Source organism: Lipophrys pholis (genome assembly GCF_963383615.2).
Source record: "Lipophrys pholis genome assembly, chromosome: 1".
NCBI lineage: Eukaryota > Metazoa > Chordata > Actinopteri > Blenniiformes > Blenniidae > Lipophrys > Lipophrys pholis.
Genome location: NC_137635.1, coordinates 117,320 through 137,181, shown reverse-complemented (window position 1 = coordinate 137,181; position 19,862 = coordinate 117,320). Strand labels below are relative to the sequence as shown.

The window sequence follows — 19,862 nt, the reverse complement described above, 5'->3', positions numbered from 1 at the left end:
TGGAGCGTATTGTTCTCTGCTGCATGTCTGTGTGCTTTTATTACACAAACAAGCAACCGCACTCCCTTGTGGCCGGCAGACTAACTTCATCGTTGTCAGTGAGTCTGCTGCCGTCGTATAAACACAACGCTTCCCTTTATCAGACACTTTATCAGTCACTTGGTACGTAGTTCTGGAAACGGGGCCTAAAATGACCCCCAGAATGTGTGTGTGTTTTCTAAACTTTGTGTGTTTGTGATCATTCACAGAGTGATGTCGGCTTCGGGAGCTCACGCTCCATCAAGAACCTGCGACGCTCCAACAGCACCACTCAGGTCAACCAGCAGGCCAACCTCAGTACAAGGTACACACACACACACACACACACACACAGATGTGAATCCAGTACACATGGAACATCAGCTGACCCCCAGTTAACAAAATGACGCCTGATCATCATTTCAAGAGTAAAACAGCAAAAGGCTATTGAATGCTTCTCCTCTGAGAGCTTCTGTTGATGTACTGCAAACATCTCTGTTGCCATGAATGCATTATTTCTTTCATTGGTTTTCAGATTAAAGAAATTTTAACCACACCTGTAAATACAGTATCACATTTAAGATTAAATGTAAATCTGTTTAAAATGAGTTGCCATCAGTGCCATATATCCTTGTGGTAACAGTGCTTGGCAGTAAAGAAGATGTCTTTGGAGCCCTCACATAGTCAGAGTTGCTGCTCCCTGATTGATCAGTGAAACATTTCCATATGTCTTAGGCCACATCAACGCCAGGCAAAACAATCTTTTTTCTCCCCGAGGTTCTCAAAAAAAAGAAGTCCGTCCACACCTCACTATGAACACGGCTCAACACGAGGCTTCAGGGCATGTAGTACACATGCCAGGCCTTTAGGGGTGCTGTGACTCACCAAAAACGCAGAAGAAGACAGACCACATAGAAATTTAGAAGTAGACTCCTGCTCATAAACCATATATCACTCTAGTTTTGTAGGTCTATAGCCTCGCTCCTCTGCTGCGAGAGACACTAGCTTCTGCAGCTCCACTGGAGCTTGTAGTCCCTGATTGATGTGGTTATTAGGTGACATTGCAGACCGCGGTTGGGGGAGGAGGGGGGCGATTACGTAATCTTTTTTCCACAGATGATCGTGGACGAGCCGGGGTTTTAGAATTTACCCACTCTGGGACCCGTCTTCAAAAGAAACCGTTTTCACGCTTCTAAAACTCCGCCTTGTGTGGATGATGGGTCGAGGGTGAGGTGTACCGATGACACATACTGAAGGGTTTAAACCTTTTGTGTTTTATTCAGAATTTATCCTTTATATGTCATGAAACTCAAAGATTCTGTATATATTTCAGGTTTTTCATCAAATAACATATGAAGCCTATTTGAACCTTTGCAGTTCATATGAGTGTTGAAATAACCAACAAAACAAAACAAGCATATTCTCCATTGTACGTGTCCAAATCTGCAATCTGATGAAAGAGCTGGAAAACTTGATGAGATTTGATAGATTGTGTGACTTCCTTCCTTCCTGCTGTAACACACATGTGTGCTTCATCAAGGAGTTTCTTCTTCTTTCTTTTAGTGTTGTGGCGGTTTGGAGGGGGGGCACATGTGGGAAGGTTTTTGTTAGGGGTGCCAGCCAGGTCTCTCTCCTGACATTTAAGATGTTTTTAGTCAGTTCGGTCTTGTAGTTAATATGTTTTACACAACCATCACATTTTGCACATTAAATGTACACCCTACTAATGTGAATAATCCAAACAACGTAAACACAGAACACTGATTTCAAAAAGAAAATGCTGTATTTGTTCATTCAAAATTAAATAGTCCCAATATTTTAAAAAAGCAGTTCAGTTCATCAAAAAAAAAGAAAATGACTTGCAACGGGAGAGGGGACAACTCAAAATAAATAATTCAGGAGCAGCTCAGGAAAGTTAATCAACAACAACACAAAAAGAGCTTCTACCAGAGCAGAAACATTTGAGCACCAGGGATTGATTTGGTTAGTCAGTCAGTCTCCTGTCGTGCTTCCCAAAGCGCTCCAGAGGGGGCGCTGAGTGAGAGAGGTGGAGAGAAAGTTAAATAAGGAAGTGTTTTAATCAGTGTGGGAATGAACGTCCTCATTAACTTGTCATTACGGAAAAGAACAATGACGTGATACCTGTGTTGGAGAGGTGGAGCTGCACTGGGCTGGATGAAGGAGATATTTAAAACATCCGGGTCGGCACAAAGGAGAACACAGTCGGACGCGAATACATCTTATGAGGATTTAGGTCTCACTTAATGAGCATTAATGAGCATTAATGAGCATTAATGAGCAGAGCTCCGACACTTCTCCCTGTCGTTCTTCAAAACTGCCAGGTGAGGTGGAGATTTATAAAGCAGCGCCTCTCAGAATCAATTTGTTTCTCGTGTGTGTGTGTGTGTGTGTGTGTGTGTGTGTGTGTGTGTGTGTGTGTGTGTGTGTGTGTGTGTGTGTGTGTGTGTGTGTGTGTGTGTGTGTGTGTGTGTGTGTGTGTGTGTGTGTGTGTGTGTGTGTGTGTGTGTGTGTGTGTGTGTGTGTGTGTGTGGCAGCTGGAAGCCCTGAAGCTTTGACCGGAGTTGACAATGGGACTTGTGGCGTGCAGCTCCTGCATGATAATAGGCGGCTGTTTCAGGGTGCGGGGGTGCAGGGGTGGGCCCTCCAGGGTCATGTTACCCCTCCACCAGGAGCCAGTGAAAACAGAAGTGTGTGCATGCACAGCCTCCCCCCCCGCCTCCTGAGGGTGCCGAGGGGCTTTAAATTTAAAGAGGGCCTAAATACCCCCAGTGCCCCCCACAAGGCTCTGGAGACTCATGAGCTTGTCTCCCCACCCCCCACCAGCAGAAAGTGGAGGAATGTGCCTCCTGAAAGCTTTTGTCAGATTGCTTGTCACTGGGCCAGCTGGCTTCATGGCTTCATGGCTTCACCCCAAAGACTCACTGACGCAGTCAGCTAGGTCGTCACCCGACATCTGTGCCTCCTGAAGGGGGGCTGCTGCGGGGGAGGACAGGACCCTGGGATCAACATATACATTGACATGGACTCCATCAGGCAGTGCCCCCGAGCAGATGGTCAGCTGCTTCAGATGGATTCCGGCACAGAGGAGGGGATGGGGCTCCTCTCTGCAGCTGTCGGCTCTCGCCACGTTTAATCACGAGCTACTGCTGAAGCCACGATTCAGGGTGCAGCAGCTCCCTGCCTCTTGGTGCAGCTCCCTGCAGCAGCACCCTGCCTCTTGGTGCAGCAGCTCCCTGCCTCTTGGTGCAGCTCCCTGCAGCAGCACCCTGCCTCTTGGTGCAGCAGCTCCCTGCCTCTTGGTGCAGCTCCCTGCAGCAGCACCCTGCCTCTTGGTGCAGCAGCACCCTGCCTCTTGGTGCAGCAGCACCCTGCCTCTTGGTGCAGCAGCTCCCTGCCTCTTGGTGCAGCAGCACCCTGCCTCTTGGTGCAGCAGCTCCCTGCCTCTTGGTGCAGCAGCACCCTGCCTCTTGGTGCAGCAGCTCCCTGCCTCTTGGTGCAGCAGCACCCTGCCTCTTGGTGCAGCAGCACCCTGCCTCTTGGTGCAGCAGCTCCCTGCCTCTTGGTGCAGCAGCACCCTGCCTCTTGGTGCAGCAGCACCCTGCCTCTTCACCTGCATTCAGTGACAATGCTGAAGTGCTTTATGGCCTCAGCTCTCTAGTCAGCCTGTTAGACCTAGTATGAACCAATCACTTTAGGACAGCAGGACAATCTCTCAAAGGGTGAAACACCAAGTGACTTTTTTAATTCAAAGCGACTGCTGCTGCCAATTCATTCCTGAGGCTTGAACCCGGAGATCAGTAGAGCTGACCGTGAAGCAGCACTGGCTTCAGAACCATGTCGAGAGAGAGAATGGGCTTGAAAATTATACATTTCATTGTAATTTGCACGCTTTCAAAATGTTTCACATATTTTTCTTTGAATGACTCACTTTGTTCATTTTTTGATAAGATATTGAACTTTTCCATAATGTGCCAGTTATTTTCCTGGTATTTCCCCGTTTGACCTCAGTGGAGCTGAAATTGTTGCTCAAGTGGTTGGTTTGGTGTCCTCAGAGTACACGGATGGTTTGGTGTCCTCAGAGTACACGGATGGTTTGGTGTCCTCAGAGTACACGGATGGTTTGGTGTCCTCAGAGTACACGGATGGTTTGGTGTCCTCAGAGTACACGGATGGTTTGGTGTCCTCAGAGTACACGGATGGTTTGGTGTCCTCTGAGTACACGGATGGTTTGGTGTCCTCTGAGTACACGGATGGTTTGGTGTCCTCAGAGTACACGGATGGTTTGGTGTCCTCAGAGTACACGGATGGTTTGGTGTCCTCAGAGTACACGGATGGTTTGGTGTCCTCTGAGTACACGGATGGTTTGGTGTCCTCTGAGTACACGGATGGTTTGGTGTCCTCTGAGTACACGGATGGTTTGGTCTACATACAGTCTGAGATCTCTGCCTCACTGTGTCTGTCCCTCAGTCAGGAGCGAGGCCACGACTACTTGGCCCTGTTCGACAGCAGCTCAGATGGACGCCAAAAGCTCGCGAGCCTCAGCAAGACGTCACCGGACAGAACCACATGGAACATTCTGGTAAAGTACAACCAGAGTCCACATGACTCCAGAGCTGTAGCATGCAGAAATTCTCCTTTCAGCTGCAGAGGAACAGATTTTGAAAATGACTAAACATCTCAGGATGACATAAAACTTCAAGTCCTAAACGCGGGAATCCAGTTCTACATTCGAACATGAGTGGAAGTGTGCAGCACATTATGAGCCATTAAGTTTGTTCAGGTAGAAGTTAAAAACTTCCACCATCATTATGTGTTCTAAAGGTTCAAAGCCTGAGCCGGGTTTCTGATACTTTGTGCTCTAGGTGGCAGTGTTGAGCCACATGTCTCCTTTTGGACCTGTTCTAGTGTTGTGTTGCAAAGCAGTAATCCAAAGTCAAACCTCCTGAATTATAACGTGTAATCCATCTTAGTAGGGCTACATCTAATGATTATTTTGCTAATCAGTTAATCTCTCAATTATTTTTTTCAATTATTCAATTGATTGTATTTGGTTGGGTTTTTTCAAACATTTATATTTAACCTTGTTTTTACCCAGGACACTTATTAGGAACATATTTCCATGAACGAAAGGAAAAACACAGGAGAATTGTTCATTTTATTTCAATAATTTCCATCAATCAATCAATCAATCAATCAATCAACTTTATTTGTCATTGCAACAAGTAACAACGAAATTTCTTTTTAGGCTTGGGGAAAAGAGAGACGAGGAGAGGAGAGGAGAAAAACAAAAAGCAGATTCCAAACTGCTCTATAAGGGAGCACAGAGGGGGTAATTAGGAAACAAAACACCTCGGCACATTTAAAGCATCATCACAGGTTACAACATATCTCCAAGACAAAACACATGTGGGCATGGGGGGGGGGCAGCCTCTCCTAGGCACGCAGCTCACCTTCTCCAGTTGCCTCTGCATGGGAGGAGGAGGGGGGGAGGAGGGGAGGGGGGGAGGAGGGGAGGGGCCAACAGAGGCGGTGAAGCAGAACTGTTGCTTATCTCGGCACAAAACGAACACAATGAGCTGAATTAACGCTTAATGAGCAACAATTGGTCGCAAACATAAACTTGGTTATGGTTAAATTGAATGAGCTGTGGCGCCCATGACACTAAACAAGGCCACCTGTTGGCTGTTCGCTGCTTCTTCTGTTAGTAGATTACAGCCTCATTGACTCATTACTGCCACCCTGTGGTAGCTGCTACAACAGATTGGTTGAAAATTACAAAACATGTTTAAAAAAATGTTATTAACCAACTATCGATGACTAAATTAGTTGACAGCTATTTTAATAATTGATTAGTTGTTTCAGCCCTTGTTGTTCGTTTATAACTAACAGTTCATCAGGCCACATTCTCAGTGTGGAATAAAAAAGAAATACTTTATTGATCCCAGAGGGAAATTGTTAGCACTGTTGAATAGAAGTTAAGATTTCAACAGAATAAAAATTAAAGAAATATTATCAAATATTAATATATGAAGGGCTAAGCAGTGACTGTTTTAAGCTTAGCAGAATGAAAATAACATTATTTTATAACACAGCATATTTTTTTGCTGTAATTCATAAATCTGACTTACAGGAAGCAAAACCGTTGCGATTTTACTGCATCTTTAAATTACTCATGTGAGTGGACAAGCTCCCTGTTGTGGTTCTAAATTCCGTGGAAGGTGAAATTAATTTAAGAGAGAGAAAGAGCAGCACCAGCTTGTTAGGATGAGTTCTGCTCATATCACGAGTCAACAGGTCTCCATCACTAATCCACACTCAGAAACTGTGTTCAGGTTGATCATCTCAGGTTGACCTGAAGGGCTTTACTTTTATTCTAATTGGATACTAAAGTGATTTGGGCTGTAAAGCTAAGTTTAAACTATGTTCCCGGCAGCCACGGCAAACCCGTTTCAGGCAACCGTGGACAAAACGGGACGGACGTGAGACAACGCAGGGGGACGGGATGGGCAAACGTAACAGGTTGTGATTGCCGTGGGCGCCGTGCCAGATTTTTAAACTGTCAAAAGGTTTGCCACGGCGGCCACGGTGCAGATGAGAAACTTAGTAGGCCATAGCAAACTGGGATGAACGTCACCAAACGTGGCAGCACGTAATTAACCGTAATAGAAGTTGGAGGCGGTCCGTAGTGGGACGGGAGACTTACAGGAAGTGACGTTTAGTGTGCGTTCGTTCGATCACGGTTGTTTCACGCTTGCTTCGCGTTATAGCATGTCGCGCCGCACTTCATCACGGTTCTCACAGCGTAGTTATGGTGTCTGGTAGCCGTTTCATCACGTTCAATCGCGGCTAGTCCCGGCGTGTGACGGTTTGTGGACCCGACGCGTTGCGTTCTACTCCGGGCTGCACGGCGCCCACGGTCTGGGAGGAAGCTGGGCTCGGAGGGGAGTTTCGTTGGAGTCTGAGCGATCAACGACAGAACACCTTCTACAAGCTCTGCCACCGAAAAAGAAATCCAGAGGTATGAAGGCCACGGCGCACTACGTTTGGGGCAAACAGAGCTGCAGTGGCTGCCAGGAACCCAGGAACCCAGGAACCCAGCAACCCAGGAACCCAGGAACCCAGCAACCCAGCAACCCAGCAACCCAGCAACCCAGGAACCCAGCAACCCAGCAACCCAGCAACCCAGCAACCCAGGAACCCAGGAACCCAGCAACCCAGCAACCCAGCTTAAGTCTCTTGTTTCTCACCACATCAGGATGACCAGCCGAGAGCCTTCCCACTGCACTCCGGTTCCTGCAGCACCGGCAGCGTGGCTGAGGAGCCGGCTGGACCGAGGAGGAGGGAGTCCGGCTTGGCTCTGGCTGCCACCTTCACCGCCAACAACAGGTGGGCCTCGCCTCCTCCTCCACCTCTGCTGTCTTCGTCACCTCCTCTTCCTCCTTCTCCTCTTGCACCGCCTCTGTCTTCGCCACCTCCTCTTCCTCCTCCTCCTCCACCTCCTCTGCCTCCTCCTCCACCTCCTCTTCTTCCTCCTCCTCCACTTCCTCTGCCTTCTCCATCTCCTCCAGCCTCCTCTTCCACCTCCTCTAGCCTCCTTTGCCTCCCCCAGCGTACTCCAGCCTCCTCCTCCTCCACCTCCTCTGTCTTCGCCATCTCCTCCTCCTCCTCCTCCTCCTCCTCTTCCTCTTCCAGCCTCCTCCTCCTCCACCTCCACCTCCTTTGCCTCCTCCACCTCCTCTGTCTTTGCCTCCTCCTCTGCCTCCTCCTCCGCTTCTTCCTCCTCCTCCTTCTCCTCTGTCTTCACTGCCTCTTCTTCCTCCACCTCCTCTGTCCTCACCACCTCCACCTCCTTTGTCTTCGCCGCCTTCTCTGCCTCCCCCATCTCCTCCAGCCTCCACTTCCACCTCCTCTAGCCTCCTCCGCCTGCCCCAGCGTACTCCAGCCTCCTCCTCCTCCTCTGTCTTTGCTGCCCTCTCTGCGTCCTCCAGCTTCCAGCCTCCTTCTCCTCCACCTCCTCCAGCCTCCTCCTCCTCCTCTGTCTTTGCTGCCCTCTCTGAGTCCTCCAGCTTCCAGCCTCCTTCTCCTCCACCTCCTCCAATCTCCTCCACCTTCTCTGTCTTCGCCACCTCCTCTGCCTCTTCTTCCTCCTCCTCCAGATCCTCTGTCTTCACTTCCTCTGCCTCCTCCTCCTGCTCCACCTCCTCTGTCTTCACCACATCCTTCGCCCTCCTCCATCTCCTCCAGCCCCCTCCACCTCTACCCTCCTCCATCCTCCTCCAACCTCCTCCACCACCTCCAGCCTCCTCCTCCAACCTCCTGCACCTCCAGCTTCCTCCTCCAACCTCTTCCTCTTCCATCTTCTCTGTCTTGGCCGCCTCCTCCACCCCCCTCCACTTCCTCCAGCCTCCTCCTCCGTCTCCTTCTCTTCCCACTCGGTCCCTGCCCGGCCGTCTACTCACTGCTGCATTGTGGTCTCAGCTGCGTCTCGGGTTTCATACCTGCTGATCCGAGCAGCACAAACTGCCTTCAGGAATTCCACACACACACTCACAGCTTCTCCTCCATTAGAATATGTTTGTGAAACTTGTGTACAATTCAGTCTCAATCTGTGTCAAACACCAGGAGTGGAAGTTCCTCTAACAGTGCCACAAGGTGAAGAAGCTCTGGTTCTTCTCACTGATGCCCCCTGAACACTCTTTGTCCTTGTTTGTGTTCCTCAGGAGCAACAAGGGAGCAGTGGGGAACTCCGTCACCACCATCTTACACAACAACTACTCGGAGAAGCCGCTCACGCCCAAGAGCTCCAACCAGAAACCGTCCTTCAAGTACGTCCACAAGCACCACTCCCATTTTTCGAAATTGTCCGCCCAAATGACGCAGAAAAAATAGTGCACAGTTTGCTCAAAGCCATCTAAAATATGTTTACAGTCGAACCTCGGACAAAGGGACAGATAAAAGCGGACAAATCGTCATGCACAGAGAGGTTTTAACTGTTACACACTTTAATGAACTGCTAGCGGACAGCCTCCAGCAGGGGGTGCTACAGTGAAGTTTCACTTCAGTCCAACATAAGGCCCACGGACCAAAACCGGCCACTCATGGCTCCAATCCAGCCCACCAACCACCAAGTAAAGTGGTTATATAGGATTTATAGGAGGGCTTTTTTTTTTTTTTTTTTACATTTCACTGTACTTTGCAGTGGAATGTTTAATTAAAATGGACTTTATTTGACTTGTTGAAATTATAGTCATTTTCAGTAGTAATTGTTTGATCTTGCAGAATTATAGACGGTTTCATCATGGACGCTGTGTGCCCCAACAAAGAAACACTTTCAAGTGTAAATTTAAAGGTTATTTTCATTAATAACAGTGGCGGCTGGTGGTAAATTTCTTAGGTGGGGCTCTTCATTATTACCCCCCCCATGAAACATTTAAACGGCTATTGAACAAAAACACTTATTAAGACTCTTTTATTAACGTACGTGTAAACAAATAGAAGCAGAAGCTTCATTAGTCCCTTTTAGAAAATGAAGGTGTTTTGTTGCTGGTTTACTGGAAATGACAGTTAGTCTGAGTTCAGGGAAAACAAAAGGTATATCAGGTATATTTTCATACAACACATCAATTCCTCTCTCTTGAAATAAACCTCAAACAAATAACTATACTGGAGAAAGTTGAAACTATCCTGCAACTTTTCAGCCAAATTTCTTCTTTCAAAGCAGTAGATTTGAAGACATGTGACAGAGTTAATAATCAGAGACTCACCGCTTGTGGTCTTCATCTCAACATCTCATAGAAACACCAGAACAAACCAGAATGGACGTTAAGCCAATCACTGAACAGCTCTGGCCAGGGTCCATTTAAAAAGGCCCCAAGGGGAGGGGGGGGGGGGGGCTCCCCGGCACCCTCTATTGACCAGCCACCACTGATTAATAATGATAATAATAATAATACATTTTATTTGTTAGCACCTTTCATACACCCAAGGTCACTTTACATTACATGTTAAAATTGCAGGTAAAAACACGTAAAAACATATTAGTGAGAATAAAACAAAAAGAAAACTTAGCCCAGTCAAGATGTAACTGGACTGGATGTGGCCCCTGAAGTAAAGTTGTATTTAGTATTTATTTTGTATGCATCTTTGTATATGTTATGTATATAACATATACAAAGATGCATACAAAATAAATGTTGCATACAAAATGTACATGTTTATATGTATATACGTATATTGTATACATCTATGTTCAGTTATGTGCTTTTGAATATTATAATATATTCAATATATATATATATTTCTTCCATATTTGGTGTTTGGGTCGTTCAATATCAACTGGTCCTACAATTCATCATGTCACAATGAAGTATTTAATAGTCCACAATGCATTAGAATGCACCATTTAAGGTCTATTTTTTCAAATAGTTTTCCCTACCCTGTATTGTTTCTATATCCTCCTCAGAAAATGGGTAGTTGCGCCCCTGGCAGAAGGCATGGGAATTGATACCATTTTTATGATGCCATTTTGGAATTTGCTTAATGATTGGGCTCGTTATCGATTCTGATTTGCAAAAAAGGGGAACAAACTGATCAATTAGCCTCAACTTGGTTTTGCAATGAGTTAAATGGTGCCAACATGATAGGCAGTGTTAGTTAGTTAGTCATTTAATTAGTTAGTTAGTTGCAGTATTAACAGCAGAGGACGTTGCTAACGTTCCCGCTGCTGCTAGGTTGAAATTCATGCCGGAGTAGTTTGAAAACGCCTCATTCATTCAAAGCTATTGCTGCTGTGTGAGCAGATGTTTCTGCATATTGGTCGTATTTCTGACTTTTGATGAAATATCCACATCCAGTTTCTCTGTCATCCTTTCTCCTGAAATGGAACCAAACCGTCGAGTGTTTGTGCCACTTTCCTGCTGGCTGCGCTGGGGAACGGCATTCACACCCATACAAGTGACAAAACATTAGCATGGGTAGTTGTCCCATGTTGCAACTATATGCAAAACAGAGCATAAGATATACTAATAAACACACAGTAATAATTAATAAATCAGATTAAATAAAAGATAAACCAAAACTGACAAATCACATTAAGACATTTACAAAACCAGACAAAAAACAGAACAAGTGCTTCATGGTGCATGTAAACATGAATCGGACAATCCAGAGTTCATCGCTCAAACCAGGTCAATTGATTAATCAGTCCCAGGTCTGGTGAAATGCCTTGGTGGTTGGTTACCGGCCTTGTTATTGTTGACAGATGTGAGCTCCTCCCCCGAGTCGGTAAACGTCATGCTTTTCTTGTAGCTGATCTCCAGAGTGGTTGTAGCACAAGCTGAACTTAAGCTTCTGTTCAGATTCGGAGAAGGCGGCTGGTCGTTTGTTGATGTCCAGGCTGAAGTTAGGGAAGATGTTTGTTCTACATCCATGTTGAGTCACAGGCTGTCTCGCGATCAAGCCGCAGGATGAGCTCTTTGTGTTGAAGTGATGTAACTTTACTCTGTTGGGCCGTGACCTCATCTGGCTGAGGGCAGAAGTCAGCTGGGCTCAGTGCACAGATGGTCTCAAAACTTTATTCCCTGAAGACGTCCAGGAGCAGACCAGTGATAAACACCGTGGGTCCAGTGCCCCTGTATTCTCTTTAATCTCCACAATGTGAATATTTAGCCTTCTGCTGGAGTAAGTCTCTTCCTCCTCCCGCAGCGCAGTATTTCCTCGAGGTAGTGACTCTTGTGATAGCTCCACATTACTCAATCTTCTGTCAAACTCTTTCAGTCCATCTACTATGTCTATGAATTGCATCCCGATTTTCATCTTTGCTAGAGCTTCCATGTTTTTAGCATTGGTGTCTGCAGGTGGGTTCACTGTGGAGCTAACCCACCTGAAGAAGTCAGCCCACTCTATAATCCTGCTTAACAGCGCCCCTAAATGAAGTTTTCTGACGTGTATTTTTCCCTCAGTAACATCCTGAAGGCCACCGCGAACGACGAGGTTTCACAGGAGAGCGGCTCCCTCACCAAGTCCCAGAAGAACTTCTCTGCTTCCTCCAACAGCAGATTCCCGGTGTCTGCTCACCGCGGCAGCCCGGGCCTGTCCCGGAGGGCGGAGGTCACCGAGGAGGAGGCCGAAAGGTCGGAGCTGCACACTGACAGCTGCTCTGCTCCCGACGTTCAGCTCTGTGGCTCACCGCTTTGCTTATGTCGCTGAAGGTTCATTGAGCAGGTGAACCAGGCAGCCGTCACCATTCAGCGCTGGTACAGACGTCACACCAAGACACAACAGTCCAGCCAGGCAGAACTCCAACACGTCCTCTCCTGTAAAAGAAAGGTAGCTCTTATTCTCTGAGCTACTCAGTGCTGGTGTCCTCCTGCTTTTTCTGCGTCACTCAGTCTGTCTTTTCCTGTGTAGGAGTGGGAGGAGCCATCAGCTGACGGTCGGCCAGACCAGCCGCACAAGAAGGACCAAGATAGGAAGCGGATCCGCGAGGAAAAGGCTCGCCTCGCCCGTCTTGCTGCCATCCAGGTGCCTCACCCCCACCCTCAGCCTCACCCTCACCCTCACCCGCCTCGCTGCCATCCAAGTGCCTCGCCCTCACCCGCACCTGCCTCGCTGCCATCCAGGTGCCTCGCCTTCACCCTCACCCTCCCCTTCAGTCACCTGCCTCGCTGCCATCCAGGTGCCTCGCCTTCGCCCTCACCCTCACCCTCACCCTCTCCCACCTTGCTGCCATGCAGGTGCCTCGCCCTCACCTTGACCTTCACCCTCGCCCGCCTCCCTGCCATCCAGGTGCCTCACCTTCACCCTCGCCCTCCCCCTCACAGTCACCTGCCTCGCTGCCATCCAGGTGCCTCACCCTCACCCTTGCCCACCTCGCCGCCATCCAGGTGCCTCGCCTTCACCCTCACCCTGACCCTCACCCTCGCCTGCTTTGTTGCCATCCAGGTGCCTCACCCTCACCCTGACCCTCACCCACTTCGCTGCCATCCAGGTGTGTCACACTCGCCCTGACCCTCACCCTCACCCTCGCCCTGACCCTGACCCTCACCCTCGCCCAACTCGCTGCCATCCAGGTGCCTCACCCTGACCCTCACCCTTGCCCTCACCCTCGCCCACCTAGCTGCCACCCAGGTGCCACACCCTCACCCTCGTCCTCACCCTGACCCTCACCCTGACCCTCAGCCTCGCCCACCTCGCTGCCATCCAGATGCCTCGCCCTCGCCCTCACCTTCACCTGAACCCTCACCCTTCATCAACAGTACCCCTCTTACTGCTTTCCTTTCAAGACAAACAAATGTTCAAAGTATGGTTAGACAATGATACAGTAATCAGGTATCCTGCAGTAAACATGCAAACAGTGTCGGTTTCATTACTGTCATAAAAAAATAAAAAAATCTGCTGCGCATACCGACCTATCGATGACAGTCAATAAAGTTTTTGGATGTGACATTGTCTCGTGAAGCTCAGAAGTGAGAATGACATCCAGCTGCGCATAAAGTCAGATGGCCTTAGAAAAGACTCTTAAGAGATAAGTACAGATCCGTCATTTTTTAATGAAAGAAATTAAGACTCGTGGACTCAATGAAAATCCATGTATATCTCAAACATTTCAGGATGCTTATCAATCTAAAAGCCCAAAAGGCATCATTGGGAAATTATGCAAACGTTTTATGGACACCAATAAGAATCCAACAGATTATATTAGACAGCGCTGGGACAAAGAAGCCAATATAGTAGTTTCTATGTATGGCTCCAACTTTGGAAAAATAAATCTTTAGCAATAAGTTCTTTATGATGGCGGGATTTCTGCTCAAAAAATCTATTTCATATTATTTATTACCCCAAATCAGAAATCAACATGGTTCACTGCTGTCCTGCTGGAGGGAGCGCTGTGCTGTGGCTGCACCTCCACACCCTGCAAATAGCATGGGCAATTGATAAAAGTACGATCAGTTTAAAGCCTTTCTTAGCCTATGGCACTGTCCTCTGTTGGTGCGTGACAGGAGCTGCAGCAGAAGAGAGTCCAGCGAGCTGCAGATGTGCAGCTGGAAAGTCTGAGGCAGAGCAGTGTGGGGGGGCGGAAGAAGCCACCCAGGATATCGCCCACCAATAAGGGTCCAACTTCAACCAGCAACAACAGCCCCATTTCCCCCACTGACATCAAAACCAAGAACACAGGTCTGCACTGCTTTACTTTCATTTCTATTGACTTGGTTTCTTTCTTTTAGTCAGAAAAGACATGACATGGGGAGGATGTGAGCAAACAGGACAGCAATGTCTACACCTCAGCACATGTACCCTTGTCCTTTCTTCCCCTATCACTGTGCTCCTGATGCCACATCCAGGACGAACAAGGGTTCTGTTGTTGACCAAAAAGGGAAAATGTGTTCGGCCAAGCTGCTGCCGCTTAAACATCATGGCTTATAGTTAGACAGAGGACTCCTCTGTCTAACTATACACAGTTTTTACTAGTTTTTTACAAAGGTATCAATTTGATAACTGAGTTTGAAAGTAATTCTCTCTGTTTTGTAAACAATACAAGGATCCAATAACGTTGGGGCAAAGCTCATATGTCGTATTTGAAATGAGTGTATATTTTGAATGTTTTCCACAGACTCTGTGAATGTTTTGTGTGACTTCACTGAGCTGAGCTTCAGAGCCATCTCCCCGGCTTTTCCCACTCACAGAGACTGTCAGTGTTCTCAGGTGACTCAAGCTTTCTTCTCTGTAATGCCTCCCAGCTTTGCTCTCCTCGTCCTTTGACATTTGTTCCACCACTTCTGGTCTTTTCTTGTAAGGAGCAGGAGGACGATCATGTGGAGCAGTCGCAGCATCAGGACGGACACAAGAAATTGATCCGAAAGGAGAGAGCTCGCCTGGCTCGCCTGGCTGCCGCTCAGACCAACCTGGCTGAAGTACGACCTTTCACATTTACACAAGAGCTCAATAAATGTTTCCTTTTTATTTTATTTTTATTGATTTAGTTCCTATAGAAAAGTGATACAAAGTTTTTTTTCTGAGGTCTGTGGAGAATTAAATGAAGAGAATATTAACACCGTCTGGTGCTTTCTGGGCTGGGGCGTGGCTCTCTGGGGTGTTTCGCTGGGGCCTCCCCGGGTCTGGGAGTCTGCCGGCCGCCGGGGTGGCAGTGTCTGGGCTCGATGGCCTCGGGCTCTGGGGTGTCGCTGCAGGTCCCCCCACAACCGTTCCAACCACACCCAGTGAACAAAACCACACACACACACATTTCCACTCCTCATGAGATGTGTTGCCGATATTTCTTGTTTTCTGTCATCATTCGTTCAACTATCAAAATCATGTTCTTCTTTTGTTGTTGCTTCTTTGTTAATTTATGTTCCTGCTTGAGAATCATGTTACTGTCTAGATAGAGCTGCTCAGGCTGGTTTAATCTAATAACAGTTGGAAAGTGTTTGGATCAGTGTGATAACTGTAAATAATATATGTAACAGTAACGAGGGTATTGTACCCCCCCCCCCCCCCCCCCCCCCCCAATCTTATCTTCTCTCTCTCTTTAAGCGTTCCCCTCCGGTCGTGTACAGCAGCCATGCCAACGTCTAATAAAGCAGCAGCAGGAGGAGACTCCAGGTCTCTTCCTGTTCAAGAGCAAAAACCCTGACTCCAGAAGGTTCTAGATCACATCATATTGTTTGAACCAAGCTGCCGAACAGGACAAGGGGAAAGAGAGAGAAAGAAAAAAAAGAGAAATTATTAACACATTAATTGATCATCATTACTTCATCATTTTTTCAAACCAGTTGTTTATTGGGTTAGCACATTCAGCACATTTCTTTTAAAATTAAGTTAACTACATTAACCCATGTTGTTAATTGTTAGGGCATTTTCTGTTTCTGTCTTTGGACTCTAATAAATCATCACAGAAATCCTCTGTATTTCAAAACAGAATGTGAAAATTGTGAAACTCTTAACAGCCAGGTTAGGAACTACTGATTGTTCTTTGTCTCCCCCTGCTGATGTGTGATAGGAGCTGCAGCAGGACGCAGATGTTCAAAAGACTGCGGAGGCCGAGCGGGAAAACCCACTGCCAGCCGCAGCGGTCGCACGTAAGAAGCCGCTCAAGATCATCCTGAGCAACCAAAGTCCAGCTTTGCCCAGCCACAAAAGGCCCATGTCCCCCATTGATGTCAAAACCAAGAACACAGGTCTGCGCTGCTTTTATGTGGAGGTCAGATGTCCCGCTGTGCACAAACTGCTCACTGAATGCTTCATAACACCGGAGCCTTTTGTTTCCACAGACTCAAACCTACGTATTCCTGACTTCGCTGAGCTCAGCTTCAGAGCTGTTTCACCGGCTTTGTCCAATCGGAGAGGATCCCAGTGCTCGCAGGTAAACCCTCAGAAGATCGTCCTTCAGCCAGAGCTTTCTGCTGCATTTCACTGAAGCCTGTGTGCTGTCTGTGCTGCAGGAGATCCTGCAGCGGTCAGTGAGTGTGGAGGACCAGAGGCAGGGAGCCCCGTCCAAAGGAACCCTGCACGAGCTGCTGGACACCCTGAAGCTTTTAGAGGAGGCGCCAGAGATGCTGTCCGAGCCAAAGAGCCACCGCAAGGAGAAATATGCCTGGATAGATGAGGTCAGAGTTCACATCTTCGTGTGAGACCTTCAGTACAAAATATTATAAAAAAAGCACAGTAAAGTGTATCTCACTGCAGGACGCAGACTCAAACTCTCTGACCACTGACAACCTGGAACGTCACGGCCAGCTGAGCCACCACCCTGTGCTGCCAGACGGGGGCGCCCTGCTGTCTGAGGCCAAGCTGCAGAGCATCATGAGTTTTCTGGATGAGATGGAGAAGTCTGAGCAGGAGAGGCCACGCTCCGTCACCTCCGGGTCACACAGAGAGGTCAACGACACCAGTGATCAATCAATGCTACTCACTTTCATTTCCGTTCTACACTTTGTGCCATTCTTTCCTTAACTTGCCTGCTAATGTTGTTATTGGGAGCTTTCCTTTACATGTTGTGACTCATTCAGCTCAGCATTGATGATAATAATAATACATTTTATTTCTAGGCGCCTTTCTCGGCACTCAAGGACAGCTTGCAATCAGAGTTCATACAGTGTATTAAAAAAAGTTTTTACAGTTGGTTTACAGTTTTTACTAAAGACAAGACAGGTGAAAGAGCCTCATGGTGGTGAGATGGGTGGAGGAGACAGAGAGGTGAATGGAGGAAGAGCATCTGAGAGAGCGAGAGCTTGAAAACATGGAGATCAGACAGATCTTGCGGCGGTTTGAGCAGCCTTAAATGTGAAGAGGCGGATTTTGAATTGAATACAGAAGTGAACGGGGAGGCAATGGAGGTGATGGAGAACTGGAGAGATATGGTGGATGGAGCTGCAGCAGCTGAATTCTGGATCATTTGCAGTTTATAGAGGATTTGTGAGTTAGGCCAAAGTGGAGAGAGTTCCAATAATCCAGACAGGAAGTGGAGAGAGTTAGAATAATCCACACAGGAATACTACTTCCAATACTACTTTATCCAACGGAAGTTTCACACACACACACACACACACACACACACACACACACACACACACACACACACACACACACACACACACACACACACACACACACACACACACACACACACACACACACACACACACACACACACACATAGAGTCCTCCCACCAGCCCTCCCAGTATAAAGCAGTAGTGCAGAGTCCTCTCACTAGCCCTCCAGTCTAAAGCAGTCATCAGAGTGAATACAGAGTGCTCTCGATGCTTGTGTTGCTTATTTACACAAAGGAAACCATGTTGGTGAACCTTGGTGGATCCGTGTGTTTGCAGGCCATGTTGTCCGAGGAGGAAATGGCAGGTGTGGAGCAGGCGTCGGCCGCCGGCGTGGAGCAGGCGTCGGCCGCCGGCGTGGAGCAGGCGTCGGCCGCCGGCGTGGAGCAGGCGTCGGCCGCCGGCGTGGAGCAGGCGTCGGCCGCCGGCGTGGAGCAGGCTTCGGCCGCCGGCGTGGAGCAGGCGTCGGCCGCCGGCGTGGAGCAGGCGTCGGCCACCGCCGCCGAGGTCAGCGGCTGCATGATGAGAGTCAAGATGGAACTGGTGGAGAAGAAGCGCACCGTCAACATGCTGCAGGCCGCTCTGGTGCCACATTAACACAGTACTGCTGTGCATTGAGCTGCCGCGCAGGATGACACTCACTCTGGTGTGTTTGTTCCCATTAGGCCCAGCAGAGGGAGCTGACGGTCCGACACATGAAGGAGACTGAGAGGGAGCTGAGCAGAGGCTACGAGCTCCAGAAGGAGCAGTATGAGGCCACCATCCAGAGACACCTCACCTTCATTGATCAGGTACACAGAGAAGCCATCTGCGCTGCTATATACTTATACTTGTATTGTGCTTCATACGTCATTGTTCGAGATCGAGTGTGATCTGATTCACGTCCTCCCATGTGGCTGTAACTCCTCCCTGTAAAACACATCACATCCAATAGGATCCATTCGTACCAGTCCCGCCAGGCTCCAGCGCCCCTCCATCCGGAACAGGATAAGAGGGATAGAAGATGGATGGATGGATGTACCAGTCTCTTCTACTCAAGCTAGTTTTTCATTGTGTTCTCTCCTGAAGTCTGTCTTGCTATGAGATGGATACACAAAGGAGACCTCCTTCTTCATCTAATGATAATCTAAATTTAAATCTGTTTGCCACTATGCTTTGACAAAACGTAGCCCTGTGTCTTTGACTCTGTTCTTGGCAAGGCAAGGTCTCCTCTGGGTTTGTTAACGACCGTCTGGAGCAGCAAAAGTTGACAATGGATCAAATACTTGAAGGACACACTCTTCTGTAGACTCACATGTGTGCTCACACTCCTGATGTTTATGGTGAGGGCTTTGCCTTCCAGCAGCTCCAGAATAACTCCTTTAGTTTTGTGACGTAGCAGCTGGAATCAGTCATCAGAGCTTGATGACAAGCTGTGTCTCTGCTCTTTGTCTGCAGCTGATCAACGATAAAAAGGCTCTGAATGAGCGTTGTGAAGGAGTGCTGGGAGAGCTGCAGCAGGTGGACCAGAAGTACATGAAGAAGATGGCTCAGATGCAGGAGCAGCATGAGATGGTGAAGCTACAGACAGATGCATTTGCTGTTTGTGTGTGTTTTCATCAGCTGTGTCAGCTTTCCTCACGGCGCTGCTGTTCTCTCCTCTCTCTCTGCCTTTCTGCTCCGGCCTCGTCTGTGTGTCTGTAGGTGTGGCAAATTCTGGGTCCCTTGTGCGAGGTAACTGTCTTCCTCTGACCCTTTGTAGCAGCACAATGAGTTTGAAGTCTCAGTTTGTTTAAATGTATGTGTATTGACTTTCTCATGTGTGTGATGATTTTTGTGTGTCATTTTTTTTGCGTGCACATGGATTTATATACACACAGATGTTCATGTGTTATTGGGCTTCAAATACAATGACTGCCTTGTTAGTCAGTTCAGCTTGTGATGTACATGTGTAATTTAAGTTGTGCATGCAACAAGGACCTCTAAATGTCTCCCTACACATCTTTTCAGACTTGGCTTTTTTGATTTGTCCCAAACTCTTTAGCTTCACTAATCACTGAGTGTGTATCCCTAATGGGGTGAAGGAAACCCACAGTTTTGTTGGAGGTAGTGGGGAAAAGAGGTATTAGTCCCTGTTGACACACACCAGAGGTATTACACTGGCAAAAATGTGGAAAATACAAATCTGTTTACACTCAAATGTAAGGATCCATTCACATATATACGTATACACATACACAAATCAAGACACTCACGGAAACTGCTCTCTGCATTCTGCCTCGGCAATAGTCCCA

General features: G+C 47.8%; 1 protein-coding gene across 1 annotated transcript in view; it reads left to right on the top strand.

The window, feature by feature from the left end:
* The window catches only part of cep131 (centrosomal protein 131), a 42,612-nt gene that overhangs the window by 3,109 nt on the left and 19,641 nt on the right, over positions 1-19,862 (top strand). The window contains exons 3-19 of the mRNA XM_080475099.1: positions 249-343; positions 4,507-4,618; positions 7,295-7,425; positions 8,760-8,864; positions 12,000-12,170; positions 12,249-12,366; positions 12,448-12,561; positions 14,040-14,214; positions 14,651-14,742; positions 14,835-14,951; positions 16,040-16,217; positions 16,311-16,402; positions 16,482-16,646; positions 16,726-16,917; positions 17,869-18,174; positions 18,255-18,380; positions 19,027-19,143. Of these exons, the coding sequence (XP_080331225.1) occupies positions 249-343; positions 4,507-4,618; positions 7,295-7,425; positions 8,760-8,864; positions 12,000-12,170; positions 12,249-12,366; positions 12,448-12,561; positions 14,040-14,214; positions 14,651-14,742; positions 14,835-14,951; positions 16,040-16,217; positions 16,311-16,402; positions 16,482-16,646; positions 16,726-16,917; positions 17,869-18,174; positions 18,255-18,380; positions 19,027-19,143 (2,406 nt within the window). The remainder of the gene's footprint in view (positions 1-248; positions 344-4,506; positions 4,619-7,294; positions 7,426-8,759; positions 8,865-11,999; positions 12,171-12,248; positions 12,367-12,447; positions 12,562-14,039; positions 14,215-14,650; positions 14,743-14,834; positions 14,952-16,039; positions 16,218-16,310; positions 16,403-16,481; positions 16,647-16,725; positions 16,918-17,868; positions 18,175-18,254; positions 18,381-19,026; positions 19,144-19,862) is intronic.